The 20,563-nt window shown below is 42.2% G+C and overlaps 2 protein-coding genes across 3 annotated transcripts; one reads left to right on the top strand and one right to left on the bottom strand.

Moving 5' to 3' along the window:
- Positions 1-2: 2 nt before the first annotated feature.
- Positions 3-12,101, bottom strand: PARP9 (poly(ADP-ribose) polymerase family member 9). The gene is made up of 11 exons (XM_035129657.2): positions 11,783-12,101; positions 9,002-9,509; positions 7,742-7,778; positions 5,972-6,789; positions 5,307-5,537; positions 4,981-5,199; positions 4,390-4,465; positions 3,629-3,985; positions 2,624-2,769; positions 2,092-2,269; positions 3-1,136 (listed from the first exon to the last, which is right to left on the bottom strand). The coding sequence occupies exons 2-11, from the start codon at positions 9,023-9,025 to the stop codon at positions 799-801; spliced, it is 2,424 nt and encodes an 807-aa protein (XP_034985548.1). The 5' UTR covers positions 9,026-9,509; positions 11,783-12,101; the 3' UTR covers positions 3-798.
- A 109-nt stretch (positions 12,102-12,210) lies between these two features.
- DTX3L (deltex E3 ubiquitin ligase 3L) lies at positions 12,211-20,205 on the top strand. Of its 2 annotated transcripts, XR_009558194.1 has the most exons (6): positions 12,211-12,464; positions 14,657-14,904; positions 15,313-16,677; positions 18,129-18,346; positions 19,063-19,323; positions 19,886-20,205. XR_009558194.1 is itself a non-coding variant. In XM_060279049.1 (5 exons), the coding sequence occupies exons 1-5, from the start codon at positions 12,275-12,277 to the stop codon at positions 19,130-19,132; spliced, it is 2,091 nt and encodes a 696-aa protein (XP_060135032.1). In that variant the 5' UTR covers positions 12,211-12,274; the 3' UTR covers positions 19,133-20,205. The 2 variants fall into 2 exon arrangements, 1 of the variants encoding a protein (XP_060135032.1); XM_060279049.1 differs by having other exon boundaries at positions 19,063-20,205.
- The last annotated feature ends 358 nt before the right edge of the window (positions 20,206-20,563 follow it).

Below are 20,563 nucleotides of genomic sequence, written 5' to 3'. Positions count from 1 at the left end.
GCCTGTTAAGAGACCATATGATACATGCTATTGACCAGTTGTTCAAGAATCTACTAAAAGATGGAAACTGGAAAACCTCAAAAGATGGCATTATTTCAAATGAATCTACTATTTTTAATATGTCACACACCAGTTATTGCCTCCTTTAGCTAATGCAACAAAAGTAATGTTTAAGGATCATAACCTATTAAAAGGTCATTCATAATATTTACCCCCCTTTAATCCTAAGAATTTGGGTCATATATTCCAATGTAGTTGCAGGTAGTATTCACTCCATATCCAAAGCATGTATGCAATGGCATACAGAAGGATCTGAATGTTACATTGACAATTAGTGGTACAGCTGATAAAAACATGGTATCTATTGTGGATTTTAAACCAACTGATTTAATAGCACTTAATTCAATAAATCATCAAAGACATTCTAGAAATACAAAGTTGCTTGGAAATTTCTGAAGTTTTAAATTTATAAAAGCAGCATCTCTGGCACTTAGACAAAAGCTGATCCTGAACTGCATGAAGCACTTGCTATTATATTCTTGTACAGAAAAAAGCCAAATATTTGCAGATGGTTTGAAGTTGGCATTTTAATATAAGAACTTGTATTGTGAATGCACAGTTCTCTTTTAAATCAAATTATAGCTTCCCATGCTGAGATTGCTTATTAAGCAATAACGATACTTCAAGATTGTTAACGAGGCAAGGTTTTTCACTGCATTGGAGAACTGCCATATACATAAATTACTTAAGCCTAACTCATAGAACCTAGTACCTATCATTTGTTGAACTTTTAAGGCCTCATAGATTCTGAGCTGATGGTTCCAACTGGGTCTTCTGCACTGGATTCCAAAGCAGGGAACAAGTCAACAAATATAGCGGGAGAGCTTGCTCCCTATTGAAAATGACGAAGATTTCAGGGTTGTGAATATCATCAACAACACTGTCATAGAGTTTCATACTACTTGCACTAATTAATGGTGGTGCAACATAGCTTTGATTGCCCCTTGTATACGAGCCTGTTACAACTTCAGCCTCAAACACACAGATCAAGTGGTCCATTTCACATTTTTCCCTGGTATCTGTTACAAGGTTCCTGGGGTTCTTGTTAAAGTAGATGCCAGCTCCGTATTTCTGGTCTGGAAAACAATGCAAAACACAGACTGTTTAAACAGAGACATGTTTTCATTATGGTAGCAGTATGCCAGACTAATTGCTTCTGAATATGACTTGGTCTGCTTCCACTCATGCCCTGAATGGAAATAAGAGGACCAAGTAATAACTGAACAAGCCTTAAGGACATGCTGGGAAACTGCTGGTATTATAATTATTTTAACAATTGCAAACATTCCAATCATGGTGGCAATCGGGAGCAGCACATCCAATTTTGCTGCTTGAGACAAGATGGGAAGTGCTGCTCCACCGCTACTGGTGGAGCAGTGGCACTGATTTCAGATGAGATTTTGCACACCCTACAAGATCTTGTGTGAAATCTGTACTGATGCCAGCAGTGGAGGCAGTGGGGCAGGCGGAGCACCCACCTGGGCACCACCTCAGGGACTTTTGCTGCCTGAGGCCGCAGATTCACACTGCCCAGCTAGCTACGCCAGCACTGGTGGCAGCAATGGACACTGTAGTCTAACTCTTTCTCTAGTTCAGGAGTCAGCAAACTTTTTCAGCAAGGGGCCGGTCCACTGTCCCTCAGACCTTGGGGGGGCAGACTATTTTTTGGGGTGTGTGTGAATCTATTCCTATGCCCCACAAATAACCCAGAGGTGCATTTCAAATAAAAGGACACATTCTACTCGTGTAAAAACACCGATTCCTTTTAGAAGGTGATTGGGCTCTATAGAATCTAGATCAGTTTAGGGTTTACAGAGGAAAAGCTAAATCTTACTGTGAGGACAATAGTGATAATTGTAAGAACCAGATAGGTACCACTTGATTTTATATTGTATTTAGACAGCTTTTTAAGCTTTGAATTAATGTACTTGAACCCCTGTGATTAATGCATCAACATGGCAGTCAAATTGTTGGAAGATAATCTACTGATTTTCATTTTTTTTGCTTTTCATGGGTATATGCATGCTTTACCTTGTAAGGAGGAGGGGTAGGTTTTCTGAAATCCCGTTTTGCACACCAGACTACAGTACTGAGCTGGGACACGATGGTATAGCCTATGGCATACTGGCATCCCAGCATTTTTTCCTTCAATTTTTATTTTAATCCTTTGGAAGGTAGATTCTAAGAGAGGATTGCATATTTTCTCTATCTGCAATGAAAATGAAAGTAAGTTGTACCCAGCTCAATAGCAGCAACACTAAAAAATACATACTGTTCCAATGGTAAGTACATTTTTAAATTTTGATTAGTACATTTTTGTTTGTTTTTTTAAAATAGAAATTCCAGGATGAAAAAAGACCAAACGGTTCCAATTTATTCTGTACATGAAATAATGTGGTCTGAGTTTGATTTAAGAGTATACCCACATATTGGTAAAAACCTATCAGTTTTTAATAATCATTTTGACTTGGATTTTACCCTCCTATATTCCTGTTGGTTTTGGATATTTGTAAAACACCACAATATTCTTTCAGAATTACTTTGCCATTGGTCATCTCTTTACCTTCAGAACCCGGAGGCCCGCTTTTTCAAGCTGTTTCTCCTTGTACTTGAATTCTTGAAGATATGACTCTATCGGAGTGACTTGGTAACAGTATTTACTCGCTATTTCTGTGTGGCCTTCTTGATGAGGAGAGTTTCTCAAAGGTCCTAGATGCAGGTAATAAAATATTGAATAGTAGTGCAACTTTCAGATTGGAAAATTAACTGTAAGCTTACCGGAGACGGTAATGCCTGGTCTTCTATTTGCTTATTAAAATGGAAAAACAGAGGAAGTGCAATGAGTTGCTTGTTTAATAAAGGCCCCTTCCTCACAGAGTGGTAATATTTCCTTTGACAGCTACAACTGAAATCCTTTGAGGATGCAATCCTATAACCCAGGCATCCCCAAACTGCGGCCCTCCAGATGTTTTGGCCTACAACTCACATGATCCCTAGCTAACAGGACCAGTGGTCAGGGATGATGGGAATTGTAGTCCAAAACATCTGGAGGGCCGAAGTTTGGGGATAACCTCTTACTGTGATTTCTAAGGGTTCTAAATCACACGCAGGAGCCTACTTGAGTCGAAAAGGCTTTCCAATGCAAAGCCAAATTCTTCACCAAATTTAATAATAATAAAAAAATACTTTGGCCGATTGACATCCGATGCCCTTTCAAAACGTGTTGTGGAAAGTATACAAATTCAATAAATAATAAAAAATAAAAATTTTCAGCCTTCAATGGACCAGGTGGGTACAGGAATAGTGAGAGTGATGTATAGGAAGGGTTTGGTTAAAGGTTTCCACCCTTGCACCCACCTGCACGATGGAAATGGCCTGGTGGGGAGAGGAACTGAATAGGGCTGCTGCCTGTATGATTTCAAACTGTTCTTTGTACAGGCTAGAAGTCTGCCCTTAGTATAAAGTGAAGAATATCAATAAGCCAAATTCTTCACCAAATTCTTTCTTAGCAGGAGTTCACATATTTTTCATAACAGCATTGTGCTTATGTACATACAGCCCCACGTACCGCCTGTCTTCATTTCTTGCTTGGCTGTAGTCTGCAGCATGAATTCAATAGCAAATGTTGCATCAATCACGGCTCGGGGGGAACCTTCAATCTCGAGGGCTGCACCCTCCCCGGTCAAACTCTCCACTATGGTTATGCCAAAGTGCTGCTGGAGATGAGACAGCTCAACTGGCTGACCACTGCCAAGGTTGAGGAGGTTATAATTTTGAATAACGATCCGGTGAGTTTCCTCAACTTGTATGATGTTTTGGAGCCACAGTCCTGCTTCCTCCAGCGTTTCCTGGCTGCGTCCAATAAGTTCCACAAATGGTCCGTTTTTTTCACAACCTCCATCGGCTTGTATGTCAGTCTGTACCTCTGAAAAATATTATTGGTAGGTGTTGCAATGGTTAGTGAATGACTCATGAAGGGGCAATTAAGAGGTGATATGATAGCCAAATATTTGAAGGGCTTACACAGATAGATGATGGGGGGTGATTTATTTTTCTGTTGCTTGGCAGGGCTAATTGGTTGAAATTACAAGAAAACTTTGAAACCCTGTTTCACTACTAAAATCTAAATTGAACCCCTGCTAGAATTATTTCTTACCAACTCTACTAATTCTCCCTGCCTCTTCTTCAACTCCACTCATCTTTCAAGTCCCTCATTAAAAACTTAGTTTTCTAATATTCCTGACGTTCTATTTGTGGTCAAACATTAAAATATTTTTTTTTGTATACAGAGAATCTCAACCAGTTTTAACCATCCCATTTATTTATTACCCATGCTATCCATATTGCTGCAGTCCATCTTTTCTTCCAGTTTGTTTTTGACTGACATAAGCTTGGTGAAGAAAGCCTTTAAAAAGAGAGAAAACACACACGATTGCTGCTTTTCTTGGGCTCAGTTCTAAGCATTATTGTGGCAGATTAGGACAGAGTATACAAAGCACTATGAATCTTCAGCATCTAATAACAATGGTCATTTTCCACTGCAGAAAGCTAAAGCCATCACCATTTACTTCATATCCACATTCAAGATTAGACCTGGGGCAGTATAATCCCACACAATGAGTATACAGTAATGGGCAGTAGTGACAGTTCCCAAATTAAACTGAGCATTGTGCCTATCTCAAGTGATAACCCAGGCTTCTCCAATCTAGCACCATCTGTATGTCATTGGACAATAGGTCTCATCAACTTTGACCATTGCCATACTGGCTGGAGCTGACCACAGTTGTGCTGTTTTCCAAAATATTGGGAGGGCACCAGTATGTGGAAACCAGTGATAAAACTACAGAAAAATGTTTTAGAAAGATGCATTTATTTGATGACCCATCTTTAGCTACTTGCCATGAACATTCAGAACCTCACCTCATAAACATCACTGTCATCTGGAGGAACCACAATGAATACATCTGGCTTCTTCCCAGGATATTCCTCCGCAAAGTGTATTATTTCCTCCACCATAATCTCTACCACTTCATCCTTTGGCATGTGTAAATCTTCAATCCCAAGGACAGGAAAACAAACTGATGAGGACTGCTGTTCTTGAGCCTTGAGAAGACTTTTAGAAACTGCAGCTTTTAGTGCCTGTTGGAGGAGGAAAGTACAGGTAGTTATAATGGTGATTTCCCCCCCCCACACACACACACATACATTCAGTGAAATGGAAAGCTAATAGAATAAAAAGTCATCACCTCCTGTGCGTTGCATTCACTGTAAGATGGCCATACTACATGGAGCACAAACTCGCAGTCAATATTGCACCCTTTTGTAACTATGAGTTTAAGGTTATCTGCTGGATGTCTCTGTAACTCAGAGAGAAATTGCTCCTGGATAGCTGGACCTGCCTTTTCGAGGATTGCTCTTGAGATGGTTCCTTGAGATAGATCATCTTGCACAGTCACAGAGCTAATAATAATGGCAGCCTGGAAGAGAATGATATAAGAATCAGAAATGATTTCATTTTGAATCTATGCATGATTTCTACATGCATGGTTCTCTGGGGAATGTGTTAGCTCCCCGAATGTGGAATGCTCTCCCCAGAGAGGCTCGCCTGGTGCCATCATTACATGTTTTTAGGTGCCAGGCAAAAACATTCTTCTTTACCCAGGCCTATGGCTATTAAGTAATCTATGGCATGTGAAAATGTGGGGGAGGAAACTGTTATTATGATGACTATTTTATTATTAGGCTGTCTGTCAGTGTGTTTTTTATTCTGTTTTTTATCATTGATGTTTTGCAATGTGTTTTCACACAGTACTGCTCATCTGGTACTTGTGAGCGTTGAAAAACCCAATTAATGGGGAAAGTAATGAATATTCACCCTCTCCAGATCACCTGTAAGAACATGGTAACCTACTTGCTGCGCTTCTATGTTCCCTTTTTTTATCTGGAGACAGAGATCATTGACTGTGATGGCGTCTGCCGCTCCCGCCAGAGGCATGACATCGTTGGTGCCTAGCAACTCTTCACACGCCCTTTTCATGACTTCAGCTGTGGTCTCATCAATGTTCACGAGGTGGATTTCTTGCAAGTAACCAAATAATGGAGCTAACTGAATAAAATTCTTTATAGTCCGTACGATTACTTGAGCACATAAATCCTGCGGGAAGTTGAAGATTCCAGAGCTCAGGGCAGGAATGGCCACGGACTTGATATTGTTTTCTGGAGCATTGACATATTTCAGAATATTGATGATGGCTGCTTCCAGCTTGAGGCAACATTCCTCCCTCTGCTCCTCTGACCATCTTGGGCCCACTGCATGGATGACTTGCTTACAATGGAGTCTTCCTCCACTAGTGACTGCAATTTGGCCAGCGCTGAGCGGCCCGTTCTTTTCAATGAAATGCTTGCAATGCTCTTCAATTTCTGGCCCTCCAGCTTTCAGGAGGGCAAATGCAAGGCCTCCAAAGTGATGCAGGTATTCGTTGGCTGCATTCACCAAAGCATCGGCCTCGTGTCTTGTAAGATCATCTACCCAGACAGAAACTTCAATTCCTTCCTTCAGGCTTTTCCTGTACACTTCAGTGGGATTCCTTATGCTCTTTAGGACAGTTATGCAGCCAAACTTCTTTTCGAGCAGACTACATAGGTAGTTCTCTCTCCTCTTAAGAATTGCATAAACATTGTTACTGATTGGAATTGATAACATTTCCTCATCTATTGGCATTCTGATCTCTAGGGGGAACAAAAGAAAGTACATATTTTGTGGTTTTATGGGTGTGGTGGGGGGTTTACAAAAAACCTCTCTACCTGCAAATGTTTTAGATTTCTCTGCTCACCCCCACACCAGAATGGCTCAGGAAAATAAAATTACTTGCCAATATATCATAACTGCAAAATGACCACTCAACCTCACCGACCAACAGAAGTGTTGATCTCTTTAAATAATGCTATCTAACAGCCCCTTCCATTCTGAAGGAAATCAGCCCTGAGTGCTCACTGGAATGACAGATCCTGAAGCTGAGGCTCCAATACTTTGGCCACCTCATGATAAGAGAAGACTCCCTGGAAAAGACCCTGATGCTGGGAAAGATTGAGGGCACTAGGAGAAGGGGACGAGAGAGGACGAGATGGTTGGACCGTGTTCTCGAAGCTACGAACATGAGTTTGAGCAAACTGCGGGAGGCAGTGGAAGACAGGAGTGCCTGGCGTGCTCTCGTCCATGGGGTCATGAAGAGTTGGACATGACTAAATGAGTAAACAACAAACAGCCCCTATGGAAAAGTTACTGAGAGAGTATAATGCCTAGAGCAATTATTTTCCAGCATCACATCACAAAATGTGAATTTGTTGCTATGCCGGTTTTACAGTAATTAGGGAAGCTGCCGAGAAAGGGACTCTTGGCTATAATCCACACAAACACACCCTCGCCCAATATGCAGAATATGCATGCACAGCTCCACGTAAATAGAAGGACAGATGAAGAAGGTGGATCAAAAGAACAAGAATCCCTGCAGTACAGGAATCTGGAGAGAAACTCAATCCCTGTCTCCCATAGGCTTTCCTCTGCAACTTCTGAAAAGCAGAAACCTATTTATAATATTATAACATGGAGCCCCCAACCTCTGGAGGATTCCCCACTCCCTATTCTTGACCTGCAATAAAAGGTTTCAAATGAACTATCTACCTGCATTGTCATTTTGTGGAGTCTCAGAACTGGAAGTCTGTAGAAAAAAAAACAAAAAATGAAATCAAAATTACTTCGGCAAATGTCCCAGAAGTTAATATTTGTGGACTGTGATCCTTACTCATAAAGCCTTACTTCACCCTCTGTGAAAATAATTCAATAAAAACATATTGCTAATGCTATTAATTACTGTATGTTCTTACATTTATATCCTGCTGTTCTTTCATCATGGAAGCCAAGGCAGCATACATGTGTGGTACCCCATCCAGGCACTGACTAAACCCCATAGCTGCCAAGTTTTCCCTTTTTTTAAGGGAAATTCCATTATGCTGAATAGGCTTCCTCGCGAGAAAAGGGAAAACTTGGCAGCTATGCTAAACCCAGAGCTGCTTGGCTTCAACATTTATTTATTTTTAATATGCTGCTTACATGCCAGAATGGCTTAAGCAGTTTACAAGTATAAAACCAATTATAAAACCCATACACAATTAAAAAATACACTATAAATCAGTTCCATTAAAGCATTACAGGAATCCATTTTAAACTATTATTGTTCCAAATTTATTAAAGAGAAAGCACAGAAAAGGAAAAACAAACAAAAAAAAACCAAAGCTGTCAGCTCACATTCACAATACAATAACTTAATAAACTGTATTAAAAGCATCCATAATTAAAATGTACAAGAAAGCAGCCCATTAAACAGTATAACAATTAGAAGAGCAATTTAAACAACTATATGAATAAGTTCAAATTCAGGTGAATGCTTGGCTAAACAGGTGTGTTGTCTTCAAGAGCCAGCAGAAAGCCAATACTGTACTGATGGGGTCCATATGTGGTATGCCTTCAGACCATACCCCAGGGACCATACTAGTCACTCCAGCTGGCTGGATGACAAACCCGGTCTACTCAGAAATAAATCCTATTGTATTCAATAGGTCTTACTCCCAGGTTAAGTGAGATTGGGATTGCAGTGACTGTATGCACTATATGCCAATAAAGATCAATCCTCCAGCTTCTCATTTCATTCCAAATTGGAATTACGTGCTGAAGGGATCACTGGACATTTGGGGTTTTGTTCATATGTCATGTTTATCTTCCGAACCTGAGGTAGGCCTCAGAGCAACTTGTTTATTTCATGTTCAATAAATAAATAAATAAAAGTCTTGCTCTCCTTCCTCTCAGCCTGGTCATTTCCACTCAACGCACTTCAACGACTCAAAACCTCTGTTTCAGTCTTTTTTTTCCTTTGTGTTGACTTACCAACAATTTCATCATGTTCCCCATCTTGAATTCCCTCTTTTTTTGTCCCCTCTTAGATGTTGCTGCTTTGCTCCTCCATTTTCCATTGGCCTAGGGTAAGCAGCAAGGAGCTGCTTTTGCCACACTGGCCTGCCTTGGAATCCTCTGGTCTGGTTGCCATGGAGACCCTTGCTGGAACTTCAACCCCATTGTCAAGTTGCTTCCCAGATCACAATCTTCTTGTCCTTTAAAGCAGGGGTGGGGATCCTGCGGCCCACAGCTCTCCTCACTCCAAGCCATCCGCCATGTTGGCTGGGGCTGATGGGAACTGGAACCTAAGACCATCTAGAAGGCCACAGGCTCCCCAAGTCTGATTTTAATAAAATGCTTAGTCAAATTTCGGTTGTCGAACGTAATCTGGTCCAGAATCTCATTCGGCTTCTGAAACATTTGACAACCAAGGTGCAGCTTCCAATCAGTTGCAAGAACTTCCTGCACTCAAGCAGAAGTCGTGTTGGATATTCAGCTTCTGAAAAACATTTTTAAAATCGGAGCATTTACCAGTACTTCCAGGGTTTTGGCATTCGGGAGCCGAAACGTTCCAAAATTGAGCCGTTTGGGAACCGAGGTTTGACTGTACATATAAGGATCCAGGGGTTAAAAGGGTCTATGCCAGGCATCCCCAAACTTCAACCCTCCAGATGTTTTGGACTACAATTCCCAGCTTCCCCGACCACTGGTCCTGTGGTTGGGAGTTGTAGGCCAAAACATCTGGAGGGTCGCAGTTTGGGGATGCCTGGTCTACGCACATAGCCTACTTCCCCCTACCCCAAACTCTTAACAGTTTTCAATAGTCCTGTCCTCTGGACTCCCAACTAACTTGCTCAAAGCCTCCAAGTGATACGTACCGTATTTGTCATCTCCAAGAAACCAGCTCTCAGTATGTTACTTAATGTCACAAGGGATTTACACCTTAGGGCTTGCCGGTCAGAAGGTTGGTGGTTCAAATCCCTGTGACAGAGTGAGCTCCCATTGTTCGGTCCCTGCTCCTGCCCACCTAGCAGTTCAAAAGCATGTCAAAGTGCAAGTAGATAAATAGGTACCACTCCGGCGGGAAGGTAAACGCCGTTTCCGTGCGCTGCTCTGGTTCGCCAGAAGCAGCTCTGCCATGCTGGCCACATGACCCGGAAGCTGTCTGAGGACAAACGCCAGCTCCCTCGGCCTATAGAGCAAGATGAGCGCCACAACCCCAGAGTTGTCCGCGACTGGACCTAACGGTCAGGGGTACCTTTACCTTTACCTTTAAACATGTTTAGGACTGGACTGCCTGGCTAAAATTTAATCCACATTAATTTGGAAGGTGTTGGATAGAAATAAAAGGGAACCACCCCACTACGGAAATATGGTTGGCCTAAGATTCCTATCCCAAACCGCAAGGATCAGGGCAAATAAAAATACCTTACCGTTTTAACACCCCTTCATGGCCACCAGTTAGAATGCAAAAAGGATGGATTGCCAGATAGAATGTGCAGCTGCATGTTCCTACATTGCAAGGGGATTGGACTAGATCAGGGGTCAGCAACCTTTTTCAGCCGTGGGCTGGTTCACCGTCCCTCAGACCATGTGGTGGGCTGGACTATATTTTGAGGGGGGAAATGAACAAATTCCTTTGCCCCACAAATAACCCATAGATGCATTTGAAATAAAAGCACACATTCTACTCATGTAAAAACATGCTGATTCCCAGATTGTATGCGGGCCGGATTGAGAAGGTGATTGGGCCGCATCTGGCTCACGGGCCTTAGGTTGCCTACCCCTGGACTAGATGATCCCTGGAGTCCCATCCAACGCTAAAATTATGAGATTCTATTATTTTGCATTCCCACCCACCCCCTTTTTACCACCAATATACGATTCTAGATTTAAGTGGAGGGAGTTATAGTGCACACCCTCCAAGTGTCCCTATTTTCCAGGGACGTCCTTGATTTAGAGAAGCCATCCCGGTTTCTGATTTGATCCTGGAATGTCCCACTTTTCCTTAGAATGCCATTTTCATTGGAGAAATGTTGGAGGGTATGCAGTTATCCGACCCAAGAGCCATCTGAAGGCAATCTTGCATAGGAAAGTTTATTTTAAGAAGTTTCACTATGTTTTTATATAAATTGGAAGCTGTCCAGAGTGACTGGGGCAACCCACTCAGATGTGGGGGGTATAAATAGTGAAATTATCATTATGGAATTATCCAACCAAAAAAAAACACAGCGACAATTTATTGTTGACAAAGTACAGCTGGACATAGTTACAGGTAGGTAGCCGTGTTGGTCTGAGTCGAAGCAAAATAAAAAAATTCCTTCAGTAGCACCAACTAAGTTTTTATTTTGGTATGAGTTTCGTGTGCATGCACACTTCTTCAGATACACTTGAAACAGAAGCAACCAGACTGATTACTAGGACCTATTGCAGTAATCAGCAGTCGTTAACAGCCATCAACAGGTTTACCACTCTTACAGCCCATCACCCATTCCCATCAACCCCCCACCCCACCCTCTGAATATATATAAGGGTCTGGTTGCTTCTGTTTCAAGTGTATCTGAAGAAGTGTGCATGCACACGAAAGCTCATACCAAAATAAAAACTTAGTTGGTCTTTAAGGTGCTACTGAAGGAATTTTTTTATACAGCTGGACATATAAAGGGTCCCATTACCTCCAGTAGCTTAGGCCCTCATCAAACCTAAATCCGGCCATGCCTATACGTATCTACTTGTAAATTCCCACAGAGTTCAGTGAGTATAGGATTGCACCTTAATTCGCTCCAGCAATTCCTAGACGAGAAAGCAGAGGTACTAAGAAGTAATGCAATGAACGAAGTCACAAGATCGTGATCTTCTTCGAAGGACGAAACGTCTCGCCACGGGAACGAGCCCTGAGGTCGGGCATCTCATCTCACCCATTTCCTCCGCTCTCGTACAAGCATTTTGAGCTGCAACCGGGCGTGCGGGGCCGGACCTGCCTCACCGGTTGGGCTTCTGCCCATCGCTCGGCTTCGCTAGGCAAGCGGCGGGGAAGCCTTCCCGGAAAAGCAGCCAACCTGCCTCCTCCGTAACCCGGTGCGTCAGAGCGCCGCGCTTCTGGGCTCCCAGGCAGGAGGCGCTGCGGGGACACAGCCTGGAGCCGAGCGCCGGATTCTGCCGCGCACTCGAGGAGGAGGAGGAGGAGCCAGACTCGCCTGCGAGGGAGTTGGAGAAGAACCGAAAGTGAAAGTCCGAGCCTCTCCTCCCCTGATTTGGTCAGCCATGGCCGACTATACTGCTCCGCTCTTCGTGCAGCTCTCTCTCCCTCCTGAAGAGAGGGGCTTGGAGAGGCTCGAATCCAAGCTGCACATCTACTTCCAATCCCGGAAACGCTCCGGGGGCGGCGAATGCAAAGTGCGAGTTCTGGATCGTGAAGGGGACGTCTATTCGGTGCAGTTCCTGTCGGAGGAAGGTAACTGGGGGCTTAAGAGGCCCCGACGGGGCGGTATACTGTACTTGGCTCCAAGCCGTTGGGCATGCCTTTCCCTGTAGTAAAAGTTGGGGTAAATCTCTAGAGGGAAGGAGTTTCCACTTTCGCCTAGGTCCCTTGAGTTTCCAGCTTTCTCTTTTTGCCCCTAGTATGAATTTCCCTTTTCGCCAAGCTTCGCCTGTTGTTTCCTTCCACGCCACCCCACCCCCCATTCATCCTGATCCATGCAACAGCTGCACGACAGGCAGACATTTTGCGGATAAAGCTTTCCCTATCTCTTTGAGTTTCTATACTGGGGTTAAGCTTCACCTGTTAGATCCCTGGGAAAGAAGTTGGATCCCTGGCTTAACTGTTAAAGGCCCTGGAGCCCTGCCAAAAAGCAGTTGGGGGGGGGGAGTTGGCAAGCACATTTAGAGAAGTGATTAGGAACATTGGAAAAGTAACATAACACCGACAAAAGAAAATAAAAAAAATTCCTTCAGTAGCACCTTAAAGACCAACTAAGTTTTTATTTTGGTATGAGCTTTCGTGTGCATGCACACTTCTTCAGATACCTGAAGAATCTGAAGGTATCTGAAGAAGTGTGCATGCACACGAAAGCTCATACCAAAATAAAAACTTAGTTGGTCTTTAAGGTGCTACTGAAGGAATTTTTTTTATTTTACTTCGATCCAGACCAACACGGCTACCTACCTGTAACCGACAAAAGAAGAATGGGTTTTTTAAACTCTCAGAATATCTTGAATTGGCCAAACGTACTGGTACAGGTTTAATAAGAAATTATTCTAATGAGAAAATAAGGAGAGAGTGGGAAGTCTTTATGAATTATATGAAGACAACCGATTCCCAGATTCATACTTGGCTTAGCTTAGAATAAAAATCTCACAGGTAATTAGAATAATTCTCCAAAAATTGAATCATTACAGACAACTCATGATATGAGGAATAAAGATCCACATGGAGTTAGTTGGAATTCAATTTCTTTTTTCCTTTTCCTTTTTTTGTTTCCTTTTTCTTTTTTGGTGTTGTTTTTCGTTCTTTTTCCTTTTTTGTTTTGTATAATGTTTTGTATTTTTGATTGCAGATTATGTTATGTTTACATCATTGTAATCTTGTTTTTGCATTTTTTCCTGTTTTGTATTGTTTTTTTATTCAATGCTTGTTGTGAGATGTAGAAGTACTGTATAAATAATAATAATAATAATAATAATAATAATGATGATGATGGAAGTGATTAGGCCTGGGATCTCATGGAAATACCTTTAAGTGAAAGAAAATGAAGCCAACATTTTAAAAGAATGGACTCTGAGCATATGCAGAGTGCCTTCCCCTCATTCAGTATTGGCCCCAACTTGGTGGAACGCTCTTTCACAGGAGACCAGGGCCCTGCGGGATTTGTCATCTTTCCGCAGGGCCTGCAAGACAGAGCTGTTCCGCCTGGCCTTTGGGCTGGACTTAGTCTGACCCCTGTGTTTTCCTCCCTCATGGCTGGATTTATGGACTACTTAAAATGAGGCTGCATTTTAAATTTTAATATTGTATTTTAATCTGTATTTTAATTAATTGCTTTTTATGTTTTATTGTAATTTTATTGGTGTGAGCTGCCCTGAGCCCGGTCCTGATGGGAGGGCGGGGTATAAATAAATTATTATTATTATTATTATTATCATCATCATCATCATCATCATATTATTATTATCATCACTGGACTGTTGCAACTAGCTGTCAAACTCTTAGGAAAAGGGAGTGAGGAAGGTTTTTGAAATAGGAGGCTGTAATCTAGCTGCCTTCTCTTGTTTTGGGAATTCAGCAACATCACTCGCTTCTATATAGCAATGTTCAAAAAGGGACTAGTCGCAGCAAATCCTGTCAGCCAGGTCGGGATTTGTCTATTTCCTGGAAAGTCTTAGGACAGAAAATGGGAGATTCTGAAGAGTAAGAGGGAGTTTGGCTTTGACTGAGTTACACTGGCTTATGTGGGATCAAATATCACCTGGTGGCTTCAGAATTAAATTTTCTTAGGCTTGCAATATGAATATCACCAAACAGATATATTGTATATATCTTTTACATTTATTGTGTAAGCCGTTTTGAGATATCTTCGTGCAAAAATGTGACATAGTATCATTATAAGCGAAATAGCAATAACATGTTTCTTATTTGAATCAATTTAGTGAAGAAACAAGTGAAGATAAATGGACCTCATTTCATAGAAGTTTCTGGAAGATCTGTAAAGATAAATATCCTTCCAGATTCCGAGGTGTCAATGATGGATATGACAGAAACATCACTTGCAAATTATTTGAAGAGCTCAGCATCCAGCTCGCTTTCTGCTTCAAGCACTCTGCCACTTCCAAATGATTTTGAAGATCAAAAGCTGACTGAAAAATATGCAGGTGATCTGGAAAACATGAGCAGAAAGGTAAGAATCCACTAAGGCCTAGAACTTTAGAACACCTAAGCTAAGCCCCTCTTCCTCCAATACTGGTTAACTGCATCTCCACTGTTTTCTTTAATTGGCCATTTTTACCCATTTATTTGATAATAACTGAATCATTAATATCAGGCAGTTGAACATTGAATAAAAGAAGGAGAAACTGGGAAAGGTATAAACACCCCGCAAGCAAATTAGAATGAATGCTAATTGTCGTATAACCTTCCCACAAACAAATCAGAATGAATTTGTCTCGTCTTTATTGAACAATCTAACTTCCATGTAAGTCTTGTGCAAGCAAATTGGGATGGATATTCAATACGTAGGGCATCTGGGGAAGCCGTGTGTGCATGTGTGTTAATAAATCCGAATTTTTCTCTTTTTTCTTGCTTTCAGATCTTTCTTAGCGTATCTGCCACTTTGAATACTGAATTGCTCACAAAAGAGCAGAGAAGTCAGGTGACAACTGTCTGCCCCACCTTAAAAATAGATGTGCAGTCAGGGTGGACGGGCATAGAAAAGGTATCAGGAAATTATGATGACATTGAGAAGTTACACCGTCATTTTGAGAAGCTCCTTGGAGGCCTCCACCACCGCAGCAATGAATTTTCACACCCTAAAGGGCCAAAAACTATGAGAGAGATGCCCATGGGTGGTTGGAAGGAAGGAAGGAAGAATGATGTAGATGTGTCTGATATCAAGGTTCCTTCAGCTATCTTTGAATACTTCAGCCAAGCCTGCAAGGAACAAGTTGATGAACTGGAGCAGAAGTTCAGCGTAAAGCTGACTAGTGAAGAATGTGGAAATGGGTTGGCTTCTCTACGCTTCTCTTCTGTTGGAGACCCTAGCCTCCTAGAGAAAGCTCAGAATAATTTTGTCACGGCATTTCAGAAGGTAACCGCAGATCTGAAACAGGAGAGAATGTATTTTGCTGACAGCCACCAGATGGCTAAAGCACAGCAGATTTTAAACCTCCATTTCAAGAGTGTCCTTGCTAAAACAGAGGGAAATACATTGATTCTCCGTGGCCCTGCAAAGGAGATTTCAGCTGCTAAAGGCGCAATAGGAGAATTAGAGGCAGGAGAGTTGGTTAAAAAACCTGACACTTACTCTTTGAAAACTGACCCCGGATCTGATCTTAAGACATTTTCAGCCCAGCCCATAGAAAAAGTCATCCCCTTGAATCTTCTTGAGGACCAGAGAAGAAAACTAGACAAGTTCTTTTCAGCACTGGAAAAAGAAAACCCCAGAGTATCAATGCGTATATCAAAGAAAAATAATTTAATTCTATGTGGTATTCCGGAGCATGTGCTTTCTGTTGAAAAGCACATCATGAGGTTTCTGGAAACTCGTGTTGATAAACCTGTAGGAAGTATAGGTCCTAGTTTCAGCTCTGGAGAAACTAAAGGTACATATTTGGAGCAAAACGGGGCTGCCAAAATGCACTCCCCTCCTCCCAGGGAGCAAAAGGAGCCAAAGGAAATGGAAGTCAAACAAGAGGATATGTGCAGCATTTGCATGGACACAGTCCACCAAAAGAAAGTGCTGCCCAAATGCAAGCATGAGTTTTGTACTGAGTGCATTGAACAGGCCTTGAAATACAAGCCTGTTTGCCCTGTGTGTAATGCAGCCTATGGGAAGGTGGAAGGAAACCAACCGCCAGGGACAATGAACATCCAGAAATATCGCGCACCACTTCCTGGTTATGAAGGATATGGCACCATCATAATTTCATATAACATACCTAGTGGCATTCAAACGGTAAGTCGCAGGGAACACTTTGGGGGCTGAAGAGGGATTGGAATGGCATGAGGGAGTGGGAGCAGGCCCTCCTTATATTTGCTCATAATACCCTTTTAAGAAGACTTTATATTGCTGCATGCACAGGCAAAGCTTGTACTAGTGACATACTGTTGGGATGGAGTTGGGAGCTGCAGAAGCGAGAGCAGCAGAGCCATAAACAGGATGGAGCTTAAATTACCCCAAATACAGAATCTGCCATTATTCCACGTACATCCTTTCTTGCCTCAGGGACATTTTTTGTTCCACAGAACTTGAATAGTTTGTCTCACTCAACAATAGGGCTATGCCTTAGGCGGTCTACGGCCCTCCCAATGGTTTGGACTGCAACTCCCAACCAGTCAGCCCTGCCATGCTGTCGGAGGCTACCAGCTTGGTAAAGGCTGAGCGAAATAAAAATCGTCTTCTATGGTATGGGTTGCGAACCTTTTTCTGCTGAAGGGCCACATTCCTTTCTGGACCACCTGCCATTTCCCATTTGTCCATCTTTGCCACTTAAATTAAATTAGGCCAATAGCCACAGATTTCCCATCCTGGGGGTAGAGGTGTATGGAATTATGAATGGTGTAAACAGATTTTCTGTCACAAACATGGGAAAGTCACGCCCAATGACGTTGATTGTGGCAGCAATTTTGGGACACAAGAAAGTAATTATTTGGTATATGAGGCATTCTGATAGAGCATGTACCATCAGCGACTGATCAAAGGCATCTCCAAAAAGGATACATATGACACGATCTGGTCTCCCTTTTTCTCTTTTATTGAAGAAGAACTAGATATTTGAATGCCACCATCATCACAGAGGTGTCTGTGGAGTGGATATATTGATTGAAAATGTATTGAAAATTTATTGTAACTTTTTATATACAGTGGAACCTCAGGTCGCGAACGTGACCTGTGTGGGAGGCATGGTCGCAACCCACAGCGCTGCATCTGCGCACGCGCATGACGCGATTTGGCGCTTCTGCGCATGCACAAAGTGAGATTTAGAATTTCTGTGCATGCACAAGCTCCAAAACCGGGAAGTAACCTGTTCCGGCAATTCCAAGTTTGGCCCATCCATAACCCGAAAATGCGCAACCCGAGGTATGACTGTAGTAATTCTTTAGCCCAACACAATTAAATGTTCAGAGTCACTACCTCAAGGTGTGATAAGAAGTCTGTTAGCTATGGGCGCTAAATGGTATTCTCACGATTCCTCTGAAACACAGGAGTTGGAAGATAGCCTCCTTCTGTTTGTTCATGCCATCCTTGGGAGCCTTGCCAGAACCATTTGGCTAACCACTGTTGGAAGCAAGATGCTGGGTTAGATAAACACTCGGTGTCCAGCAGAAGTGCTTACCCTGCCATTTGCTGAGTATATTGCAAGTAAAGTGTAACACTTTACCTATTTTAATACCTTTGCTTTGCAGGAAAGCCACCCAAACCCAGGAAGACCATTCAGCGGAACAAGTCGGACAGCATATCTACCTGATAATCCAGAAGGAAGAGAAATTTTGAAGCTGCTTCAACAGGCCTTTGCTCAAAAGTTGGTTTTCACAGTTGGCCAGTCGCGTACAACCGGTGCAACGAATGTTGTTACCTGGAATGATATTCACCACAAAACTAGCTTGTATGGAGAGGCAGGCAGGTGTGTTGTATTTGTTTGTTTTAAGTGTCAATAATGCATTTCTCAATGTAATCTTGTTCTAGCTTTGATTTTGTTGGATGCAGATTCACTCAAGTATAGGAACCATTTTGGAAGAAGTGTTTTGAACAGTGATCAGACATTTTTTTCACATTTCACAGTCTTAGCTGCAGCTATTCGTTTTGCCATGATCCGAACAGCAAAGTCAGGTTTTGTCTGTTAAACGCATCCTCAGGAGGCATGCCACGTTCTCAAACTGTAATAGTATATATATTGTACATAGCGCTTCTTTTGAGTATTTTAATCGCAATAAGCTAGTCCTGTGTCTAGCCCAGCGCCCAGTCTACTTCAACTTCCTACTGCTTGGCTAGGAGTCGACTCGTCCTATAGGCCTCCTGCACTCAAGGCCATCAAGAGAGTGGGAAGCTGCTGCAGCAGCAAGCTGCCATCCCCCCCAGCTTAACACATCCCCTATGAGGCGCATGTTGTGTACATATTCTTTAAGTATTCATAAAGCCAAGGCGCAAATGTTACATTCAAATCCTCACCTTGAAATAACTGCAGATTCTTGCAGAGTTCTTTTTCTTGGGCCACCGAGGTGTCAGCAAACACTCCAATATTTGAGTACACGGTATTTTGATAGATATGAGGTATTTAGACAACCACCTCTCTTCATTGGGTAATTGCTTGGTTTACAAACAAAACTCTTTCTCTCCTAGTTTTGGCTACCCCGATCCAGACTACCTGAAACGTGTTCGCGAAGAACTGAAGGCGAAAGGAATTGAATGAGCGCTCTTTCAGTCGACGGTCCAGAATCTGTACCAGTCCAAAGATGTGCCAATTGGATTTAGCTTATGGGTGCTCCCCCCCCCCCCCGAAACAATTTCTGCTTATCTGAATTGCAGAACTTGTTGAATAACATGTTAAAAATCTGTTGCAGTGCTGTTAAGTAAAGCTATCATTCCAGGGATGGGGAACCTGTGTCCCACGAGATGTACAGCTTCCATCAACCATGATGGTTAGCCATGCTGGAGGGAGCTGGAGTTCAACATCTCAAGGGCTACAAGTTCCACACTGCTACTGTAGACCGAACCACATTTCATGGAGCCCAGCCCCATTGATTGCAGCGGGCCCTGATTTTCAGAGTTCTGCTGAAGTCACTTGGTCTTGGTTTTAAGTAGAAGCGTGCACGATTAGGCCGTTAACACTTTTTCCTCTCTTGTGTGCTTACTCCTACTGCTACCACTTGCAGCATAACTGGGTGGAATGAAGTTTTTAGTTTTTCTCACCTTTGCAGAACTAGGCTATGTTTTGCCTTCTTTCTCTGCATTGTGATGATTCTTAAACCAATAAAAATGGTTCAGCATTTTGTGGGTTCAGGGCTATATGGTAGTATTCAACTAAATTTTCTTAATGGGCCTAAATTAGTTTATGTTAGCTGATTTCGGTGAGTCTACTCAGAGTAAAACTTAGATAAATGCTACCTGCAGACTGAAGTATAGTGTTCAATCTAAGTTTACTACTTTTTTTTTAAGGTTGCAGTTTGTGTCCTATTTGGAATCTTTGGAGCATCGTTATCCCACAAGAAAAGAACAAAATCTGGAACCCAAGTGGCTATTAAAACTATGTCCTTGATTGGTTCCCCCCTCTTGAAAATCAAATGGCTAAGCAATATTTTTTCTTTCTTTCCATTTAACACCACCCTGCAGCCATAGAGGTACATTTTATGTGTATTTTCTGCACATGAGGCAACAGATTCTGTTAGCTTGCTGCTGCCACTAAACTGGCAAGGCTAAAGTATATTCATCAGCAAATTGTGAAATGTGACTTAAAAGGAAGTAAAATTCTATATGCTAGTTAAATAGTGTCTGTGGTGTGTTTCTTGTTCATTTGTTTTAAAGATCTTTTCCTTGACCATTTGGGGGGGGAGGTGACATTTTCCTGCCTACTAACAGGGATTTGCCTTGTTTTTTAAGCAGGGTAGAGTATCTAATTTTAGAAGTGAAAATGCTGGAGTAATCGCGTACAATTCTTATTTATATGGGTAATCCGCATTTTAATATGTTAATTTGCAAACAAGACCATAAAGGGAGGGCTAAGTGGCACTTTGCAGTCTTTTATCATATGGTGATGATGGTTTCCCTCCTGCAATGGGAGGGAGCCATTTTGTGACTGGGCTCCTGGTACACCCAAAATTCAACCTTTGGGCCAGCAGGCCAG

This window comes from Zootoca vivipara, chromosome 1 (genome assembly GCF_963506605.1).
Source record: "Zootoca vivipara chromosome 1, rZooViv1.1, whole genome shotgun sequence".
NCBI classification, from domain to species: domain Eukaryota; kingdom Metazoa; phylum Chordata; class Lepidosauria; order Squamata; family Lacertidae; genus Zootoca; species Zootoca vivipara.
The sequence above is the reverse complement of the archived record's forward strand: the minus strand, read 5'-3'. Positions and strand labels throughout refer to the sequence as shown.

Coding starts and splice junctions, on each gene's coding strand:
- PARP9 (XM_035129657.2), bottom strand. CDS start 9,025: ATGGGGAACATGATGAAATTGTTG. Junction 7,779..9,001: donor GGAACATGATGAAATTGTTG/GTAAGTCAACAC, acceptor TTTTTTCTACAG/ACTTCCAGTTCTGAGACTCC. Junction 1,137..2,091: donor CTACCCCTCCTCCTTACAAG/GTAAAGCATGCA, acceptor ATTGTTTTCCAG/ACCAGAAATACGGAGCTGGC.
- DTX3L (XM_060279049.1), top strand. CDS start 12,275: ATGGCCGACTATACTGCTCCGCTCTTCGTGCAGCTCTCTCTCCCTCCT. Junction 12,465..14,656: donor GCAGTTCCTGTCGGAGGAAG/GTAACTGGGGGC, acceptor GAATCAATTTAG/TGAAGAAACAAGTGAAGATA. Junction 16,678..18,128: donor TACCTAGTGGCATTCAAACG/GTAAGTCGCAGG, acceptor TTTGCTTTGCAG/GAAAGCCACCCAAACCCAGG.